At 57.5% G+C, this 8,450-nt stretch overlaps 3 protein-coding genes across 3 annotated transcripts; all 3 read right to left on the bottom strand.

Moving 5' to 3' along the window:
- Window positions 1–878, bottom strand: LOC104330981 (hemoglobin subunit alpha-A). The gene is made up of 3 exons (XM_009936248.2): window positions 737–878; window positions 329–533; window positions 1–227 (listed from the first exon to the last, which is right to left on the bottom strand). Exons 1-3 carry the CDS (start codon window positions 829–831, stop codon window positions 99–101), a joined length of 429 nt encoding a protein of 142 aa, XP_009934550.1. The 5' UTR covers window positions 832–878; the 3' UTR covers window positions 1–98.
- Window positions 879–3,175: 2,297 nt separating this feature from the next.
- LOC104331034 (hemoglobin subunit alpha-2-like) lies at window positions 3,176–3,896 on the bottom strand. Its single transcript, XM_075436328.1, has 3 exons — window positions 3,754–3,896; window positions 3,436–3,640; window positions 3,176–3,351 (listed from the first exon to the last, which is right to left on the bottom strand). The coding sequence occupies exons 1-3, from the start codon at window positions 3,843–3,845 to the stop codon at window positions 3,223–3,225; spliced, it is 426 nt and encodes a 141-aa protein (XP_075292443.1). The 5' UTR covers window positions 3,846–3,896; the 3' UTR covers window positions 3,176–3,222.
- A 2,477-nt stretch (window positions 3,897–6,373) lies between these two features.
- Window positions 6,374–8,450, bottom strand: LOC104330982 (hemoglobin subunit pi). Its single transcript, XM_009936249.2, has 3 exons — window positions 8,356–8,450; window positions 7,089–7,293; window positions 6,374–6,511 (listed from the first exon to the last, which is right to left on the bottom strand). Exons 1-3 carry the CDS (start codon window positions 8,448–8,450, stop codon window positions 6,383–6,385), a joined length of 429 nt encoding a protein of 142 aa, XP_009934551.1. The 3' UTR covers window positions 6,374–6,382.

The raw sequence follows: 8,450 nt of genomic DNA, 5'->3' as shown, positions 1-8,450 counted from the left end.
TGGAGCACCAACGCAACAGATTTTATTTCAGATCATTTGGCTGCTCGCTGTCAGAGGGCTGGCGGTGGGCTGGGTCCAGCTCTAGCCACGGTGCCGTCTTAACGGTACTTGGCGGTCAGCACGGTGGCCACGGCGCACAGGAACTTGTCCAGAGAAGCGTGGACCTCCGGGGTCAGGAGAGTGGGGTGGTGGATGGCCACCACCACCAGGAAGCAATGGCCCAGCAGCTGAAAGGCAAAAGGAGATGATGAGCAAGGGGGTGAGGCGAGGGGGTGGCCGGGGGATGCCGGAGGGGACCGGGGCCGGTCACCCCTTCCCAGATGCTCACTTTGAAGTTGACGGGGTCCACGCGGAGCTTTTGGGCGTGGAGGTCGCTGAGCTTGGAGAGGGCGCCTGCGATGTCGTCGATGTGGTTGGCAGCCTCGACCAGCGCACATGCCACCTTCTTGCCGTGCGCCTTGACCTGAGCGGAGCCGTGGTGCAGGTCGAAGTGGGGGAAGTAGGTCTTGGTCTGAGGGTAGGTGCAGAACATCCTGTGGGGACAGAGGGGTCGGGGGTAGGTGGGGACAGATGAGACAGGGACAGGGTCACGTAGGACAGGGACAGTTGTGGATGGGGAGAGGAGGGGTACAGTTGTGGATGGGGAGAGGAGGGGTACAGATGTGGATGGGGAGAGGAGGGGTACAGACGGGAGGGAATCATGTAGGACAGGAGAGGGGACGACAACGACACGTACCTCTCCAGGGTCTCAGCGCCATACTGATCGGCATGGCCGCTGATTTTGGTGAAGATGCCCTTCACGTTGGTCTTGTCGGTGGCAGACAGCACCATGGTGTCACCTCCGCGTTGGCAGCCCCCAGCACGGGTGCCCCCGCCGCCCGCCGCCGCCCTTATATGCGGTGCTGGGGCACCGCCCGCCCCCAGCCTGCCCCGCTCCCGGCCCCGCCAGCGCTGGACCCCGTCCAGGCGGGGCTACCAGCTGCCTCCACCCCGGTCTCTGCCATGCCTCGCTCTTCCCCATGACACCGGCACCGGCTAGGGGGTCTCTTTTGGGTCAGGGTTAGGGTCAGGGCTCACGTCAGCACAGGCTGGGTGGTCTGTCCCCTCTGGCACAGGCTGACTGCAGAGTTAGGTTTAGGATTAGGCTTAGGGTTGGGGTCTCCACCGGCACAGGCTTGGAGCGAGGTGCCGGCTGAGGTCCTCCTGGGGCAGGCAGCTCTGGCACAGCCTGGATGTCTTCTGGCCAGGAGGAGCGGGCGAGATGGAGGGGACAGCAGTGGAGGGGAGGTTATAACTTCAGTAGGGTGGTGGGGGTCTGTGCCCCACAGACTGAGCCTGCCTGGAGCCACCGACCCCCCCACGCTGCCTCGCAGGCACCTGCCCGTGGCTGACCCATCCAGCCCAGCCTCCACGCACAGGCGTGAGCTGCCCGGCACACGCGCTGCCCTGCGCAGGCTGGCATCCAGCGCAGCTCCGCTGCACGCACCGTCCCTGCGTGCGCACCCTGCCACCCGACGCAGCCCCTGCATGCACAGCCCCACTGCACCTACTGCTCTCCTTCCCGCAGTGCACCCCAAAACGGTGTACCCCAAAGTGTGTGCCCTCGTCATCCCCTGGTCCCCAAACTGCAGTCACATCCCTCGGCGTACAGACCCTGCAGCTCCCCTGCCTCAGCCCTCTCTCCTGCGCGTGTGCTGTGCCGGCCCCAGCGCTGCGGGGGACCGGGTGACCCCGGCTCCTGGGAAGCGGGGACTCTCGGTGGGGCCACGGGGACCAGCACCGGGCACCGATGCAAGCACCAGTCTGCAGCAGCAGGAGCTTGCAGCTGGGGAAGGCGGGCAGACAGGGCCGCAGTGACCCATGGCGAGCCCCATGCGCCCCAAACGATGAAGGTGAGGAAGGCAAGCAGGGCAAGGAAGAAGAGGAGGCTGAGGAAGATGAGGGGGGTGAGGAGGGTGAGGGGACCTGCGGTGCTTCCAGTAGGTTCGAGAGCTGGCGGAGGCAGGCAGGGGACAGTTCACACCCGCGTTTCCTCCGCGGCAGACGGTTCTTATCGCTTGTGTTTGGGGGAGATTAGCTGGAGCTGGCACCCTTTCAGAGCGGGGAGGGAGGGGAGGATGGGGGGTCTGACCTTCTGGGAAGCAGAGCCCAGGGAAGCACTGGCCGGGCAGCGTGCCCGTGGGTGCATCGGGGGGGGGGCAATCGGCAAAGGCAGAAGAGCCCTTCAGACTGGTGGAACGAGAATAAAAGGGTTTAAATGCTGGCGAAGACATCAGGTTGTGTCTGAGGATGGAGGAGAAGCGCTGTGGGTTCACCAGTGCGCTGGCAGGAGCAGGGGACTCCCAGCCCCGTGCTTCTGTGCAGGCGGGGTCCCTGCACACCCACCGCCCGGCAGCTGCCCACTGCGGGCACCACTCCCCTGACACACCGTCTCCCATCCCTCCAGAACCCTCCTCTCCCTCTGGTGTCACAGAGCAGAGCAAACCCAGGGCTAGTTTAATATCTTATAACCCATCATCTGTGACTTAAACACAATGATTTTTTTTTTTTTAATTCAGGCTCCAAAACCCCAAAACCTGTGGCCCCGTGCTGGACGGTGCCTCTGCCCACCCCACTCCCACCCTGCCTGGGGCTGGCGTGGGGGCAATTCCCTGGCAGTGGATGGGGGATTTGTGGCTCAGGGGCTTGAGCTGAAGAACAGTATTTGTGCTTAACTGTTTGTGTTGGATTTTTTTTCCCTCCATGAACTTGTCTGATGGCCTGTGGAGCTCATGCAGGCACGCAGCTCCCACAGCATCTCCAATAAAGTGCTCAGCAGCTTTTGTGATAGATGGAGCCAGGAGGGGTTAATCCTACCGTCCAGGAGAATCCTTCAAGGGGGTACAAGAACCGCATTTGGTTTGGTGCATCCTTCCCCCCTGCTCCCCGGAGGGCCGCAGGCACGGCGAGGCGGCAGGCTGAGCTCCGTTCCTGGGGCTCTGCTACCAGCATCGGCCGTGTGCCAAACCGGGGTGGGTGGGAGCAGGCAGGACCCCGGGGGGCACCCAGGGAGCCCATGGCTGGTGCTGCCTCCCTTATAACAGCCAAGCTCTCCGACAGCTCCCTCCCTCCCTCCAACGGGAGCACCCTGGCACCCCACCCCAGCCCCCGGCCCCGGCACAGACAGACATGGTGCTGTGGCAAAGGTGTCTTTATTGACAGCACGCGAGCGCGGGCGGCAGCTCATCTGTACTTCTCGGACAGCACGGCGGCCACGGCCGACAGGAACTTGTCCATGGCGGCGTGCAGCTCGGGGGTGTAGTCTTTGCACAGGTGCGCGGCCAGCACCACCTGGAAGCAGTGCGCCAGCAGCTGCAAGGCAAAACAGGGGCTCAGCACCGCCGCTACCCCCCCCCCCCCCGCTCTCCCGTCCCGCGTCCCCCAGCCTCCGCTTGCCTTGAAGTTGGCTGGGTCGACGCGCAGGTTGTAGGCGTGCAGGTTGCTGAGCTCAGACAGGGCCTGGCTGAGGTTGTCCAGGTTCTTGATCCCATTGCCCAAGGCAGTCAACACCTTCTTGCCGTGGCAGCGGACCTGCTCGGAGCCGTGGTGCAGGTCGAAGTGGGGGAAGTAGGTCTTGGTCTGGGGGAAGGTGCAGAACATCCTGCCGGAGCGGGACGGTCAGTGCCGCTGGCCCTCAGCCGGACCCCCCGCACCCACCCCCCATGGGGCTCCCACCCGCTTGGACCCCTCGCCCGGGGGGTCCCCAGGCCCGACCTCTCCAGGGTCTCGGCTCCAAAGTCATCCGTGTGTGGGGCGACCTTCTCCCAGACTGAATGGAGCAGCTGCTTCTCTTCGGCGGTCAGCATGGTGGTGGCTGGTGATGGAGGGCAGGTCTCGGTGGTGGCGGCGCCCACTGCGACGCCCTCTTATAGCAGCCAGCAACTCCGCCCCGGCCTTATCTTATCGGCGCTGAGGGGCAGGGGCCGCGCGGCCACACGGTGCCGGGCCCAGGGACCTGCGGCGCTGCCTTGGGGGGGCCCGGCTGCCCCCGGAGGTTCGGCCCCGAGGGGGCCCGGGGGACCTGGCTGCCCTGCCCTGCCCCACTGCACCAGCCCCACGGTCAACAGCAACCACAGGCACGTCCTGCCTGCTGGCGTGTCCCCAAGCCTCCATTTGTGTCCCCATCCGCCATTGCCCCTGGCCGGGTCAGGGTCCCACAAGTGCCCCTGGCCCCTCGTGTCCTCCAGCCTCCGGTGCAGCCAGCTCTGCCCAAAGAGCCCATGAGCTTCTGAGCAGGAGCCACGGACAAGCCCTCCCGGGTCGTACTGGGCATCTACCATGGGAAACACCGCTTCTCCAGCAGCCCGGAGAAACCTGGGCTAGGAAGAACCTCCTTTCTGGGCACATGGTCTCCCCAAAGCCCATCCTGTGATGCTGGTCAGGCCTGGGCTTCTTCCCTTCTCCCCATCTCAGCGTGTGATCCTGCCTCTCCGTAAACCCTGGACATTCTCACAGAATCACAGAATCACAGAATTGTGGGGGTTGGAAGGGACCTCTGTGGGTCATCTAGTCCAACCCCCTGCCTTCTTGGCAAACATTCTGTGGGACATATGGTGGTTGGTGACTGTCACATCCTTTGCTCGGCCTCTGTACGAAGCCTTTGGTACAAGTTTGGGGCTGGGGACACAACTGGCGCTGACCTGACACCTAATCTACAGATTTAAACGTTCAGGTTACCTGAGACCCACAAATGTAGAATGTTTTGCTGCACTGTGTGACATGTTTGGAGCAATTTGGTGGCTTCAGAGCTGCCACATGGCCTCTCTCCCCCTTGGCCAAACAGTCCCGAAGTTTTATAAATGAGATGAGGACCACAGCTTGCAGTGCCAGTTCGGGTTGTCGATCAGAGTGTGCTCGAGACCTTGCACCCACCTGCTCATGCCAGAAGTCCTCTGAAGACAGGCGTGGGCAGGGAACGTAACCTGGTAAATAGGTTCCTTCACCGCAGCTCATGTGGTGCTGTGTTTTAGATTTTCGACCCAGCCAGCCCTGATGTTCAGGCTTTGGTGGAGCAGCGCTTGCGCAGCATCAGGGCCATCTCTGCTTCTCACTCTTTCCCCCCCCCCAGGGAATGGAATTTGGGGCGCATGATACCCTGGTACGGGACACAACCGGGCAGATGACCCCAGCTAACCAAAGAGAGTATTTCATACCATGTAACACCATGATCAGCAATGAAAGGAAAAAGAGGGTGTTTTAGGGAGTTTTAGGGCCGTTACCCACCTTTTTTGCTCAGGAACTGGCTGGGCATCAGTCTACCTGCGGAAGGTGCTGAGTGATTGCCTTTGCATCACCTCTTTTGTTTTCTTCCCTCGTTTTTCACTTTTCCTTCACTTATTAAACAATTATTTCTGCTTCTTTGTTTGTTTGTTTGATCTTAAACCCCAAGTTTTCTTGCTTTTATCCTCTTCCCCTCATCCCATTGAGGGGGGGAGTGAGCGAGAGACTGTGTAGTGCCTAGCTGCCCCCCAGGTTAGCCCACAGCCGGCACGTATGGAGCATCCCTGCGCTCCCCCCAGGGTGACCATCAGTTCTGTACTCTTCCCTGTCGCCGCTTTCCAGAGAAACCCTGGGAATTTGTAGTCGCCCAGATGCCATTGACACCGATCTGCAACGGCCACTGGTACTCCCAAATTTCAAATGCGTGTAAAGTTCCCCATATAAAAATAAGAGCTGTCGAGCTGAGGGGGACAGGCCCTTCGCCAAACCTGTCTAGCAGGTGTGATTGATAGCCCAAGGTGTTTGTGAAACACATCAGATACCTTGTCCATACCCCATGGAGAGAAGCAAGAGAGGACCACCGCCCAGCATTGCTCTGGAAGCAACACACGGCAATGTGGGTTTTGTTCACAGCAGGCTGTGACGGGTTTTGAACAGGCCAGACAAAAAGCCTGGGTCCAGCTGATGTCCTAGCAGGATAAGAGACTTTCTCCTGGTCAGTCTGGAAACAGTCTCTGGTGGACGTACCTTTGATGAGCAGCAGCAGTCACAGAGATCTAGCCTCTTCTGGGCTTCTGCTCAAAGTTGTGTTGTGTTATACCCACTGAATTCACACAGCTTAGCACATGAGTTAATGCATGAATTTACACAGAGCAGCATTTTCCCCTCCATATTGTGTAAACATTTCAGAACACCCCTGCCCGAACAGTAAGGTGTGGGTGGAATGCATGGAGATGAAAGCACAGAGACCATAGCTCACATTTGAATTATTTATTGGGTTTTGCAGATGACTGAGCCCTTACGTAGGGGATTTGAGAGGACTGCATAGGAAGGGGTGAATACACCAAGCCCGGCAGCTGGGGCACAAAATGGATGTGCGTCCCTCACCCTCTGTGGAAGCCACTCATCTGTACTTCTCAGTCAGAACAGAGGAAACACTGGACAGGAACTTGTCCCACGCAGCATGAACTTCTGGGGTGAAGTCACTGGGGTAGCGGGCAGCCACGGAGCACAGGATACAGTGGGAAAGCAGCTGCAAGGGAAACCAAGGTGAAATCCATCATAATCAGTGACAGATGTCAGTCTAGGGGTCTGCAACGGACCTTGGTCCCGGCGTGGCCTGGGATGCCAACTACATGTCCCAGCCGGGTAGCGCTGCTGCCTGATGCTGTGTGTGAAGAGGCAGAGTTGCCTCTGGTGTAGGGCAAAAGGCGCTGCTCGATACCGCTCCCTCTTTCCAAACGCCCCTTCGTTTCTCCCCAAAGGGAAACGCCACAAAGCAGAAAGGTTTAGAATTTACTTTGTTCAAGACAGGTGATATAAGCTGACTTGTGAGGGAGGTTCATAGATCACAACAAAGGCAGCAGAGACTCGAGTCTGTCTGACACACACCAGAGGAGCCCCCTGAGTAGTCCTTTGCTTGGGCTGGACCAGATCTTTCCTTAAAAGATCCAGTCTCAGGTTAAAAATCAGGTGGGGAACAAGCAGGACATGAGGTAACAAGTCTGTGCAGTGCAGTCAGGGGTCGAGCTGTCGTTAGCCAAAATGATCTGTGATCACTAATTCTGTGACGGCAGTTCTCATGCCCGAAAGTCTCTGCGCTCACTCACCTTGAAGTTCACTGGGTCCACCCTGAGGATGTAGGCATGCAGCTCACTGAGTTTGGCCAAAGCGCCTCTGATGTCGTCGATGTGCTTCACAGCTTCCCCGATGGCATTCATGACCTTGGAGCCGTGACCACGAAGCTGACCGGAGCCTTGGCTGAGGTCGAAGTGAGGGAAGTAGGTTTTCGTCTGGGGGTAGCTGGAGAAAAGCCTGGTGGAGAATACGAGGGCGAGACTCAGCAGTGGAAGTGACGTGCGTGAGATGGTAACACCTCAGAGCAAGCGCGGTGTAAACCTGCCAGCTGCAGCACTGCGCTCTTTCAGCGCTTGTAACCGAGCTTTGGGATCCTGAAGCTTACAGCAAGGAGGTCTTTCCGCTCTGAAACCTCCTCTGCAGCATGTGTAGATTAGACGGTGGGCTAAACTGTACGTACTAGAGAAGAATGAAATGTTAAAAATCATTTTAAACAATGTATTTTGGGGGGATTGAGTATTTTAAAAAAAATAATAGCCCCAAATTGTCAGTACCTTTCCTGCATTACACAGTAAGCCACTTTGCAGGATCTTCAAACTAATACAAGCTGAACGAACCAGAATCGATATGAGCGGTACTCAGTGCCCTGGAACGAGTATCACAGTGCTCTATATTGAGCTGTAAATAACATTTAAATAACTTTGAATAACCTTAAATAACTTCAAAATAACATAATTTCTGAGCAATTTCTGTACTGTTGTCCCCTTTGTGCCAGCTTGCTGTATTTGTATGAACTTCAGATTACTTCATGCAGGGGGTCAGGTTGTCTTGTTCTCTGGCAGTTTGTTACTTATCAACTGAAACAAGGAAACGTGAGAATCCAGTCAATTTAGTGGACAGCTATTCTCCTGATGCCTAGAAATGGCAAGAGAAATTGCATCACTTGTACAATAAGCCACTTCAAGTTTATCTCCTAACAGTGATAACCCGGTTTCAGGACACTGAGTATGACTTTGAATTCCCCGCCAGGGCTCCTGACTTCTCATGAATTGCTATAATGGGAAATAAACCATTAGAACTACTCAGAAAATTATGTTTTGCTGTGAGATTTTGCAGTCATCTATTAGCATTTAGTGGCACAGATGTGATTCCAGAAAATTACACACCAAACGACACAGAGGTCATCCATCAACTCTCACCAGTCCCGGTGTGCTCTCCCTCACGGCAGTTTTACACGAGGTGCATCCTAACAGCAAAGCCAGATGAGGTCCCCTCTTCGGAGGGTCCTGGGGGACTTACCTCTCCAGTGATTCCGCCCCAATGGCATCGGCTTGGGTGGCCATCTTCGCCCAGATGGTGACCACAGCGGCCTTCTCGGCTTGAGTCAGCGTCAT

The sequence above is a fragment of the Opisthocomus hoazin genome, chromosome 15 (assembly GCF_030867145.1).
Source record: "Opisthocomus hoazin isolate bOpiHoa1 chromosome 15, bOpiHoa1.hap1, whole genome shotgun sequence".
In the NCBI taxonomy this organism is placed as follows: domain Eukaryota; kingdom Metazoa; phylum Chordata; class Aves; order Opisthocomiformes; family Opisthocomidae; genus Opisthocomus; species Opisthocomus hoazin.
Note: the sequence above shows the minus strand (reverse complement) of the source record. Positions and strands in the feature narration are given on the sequence as shown.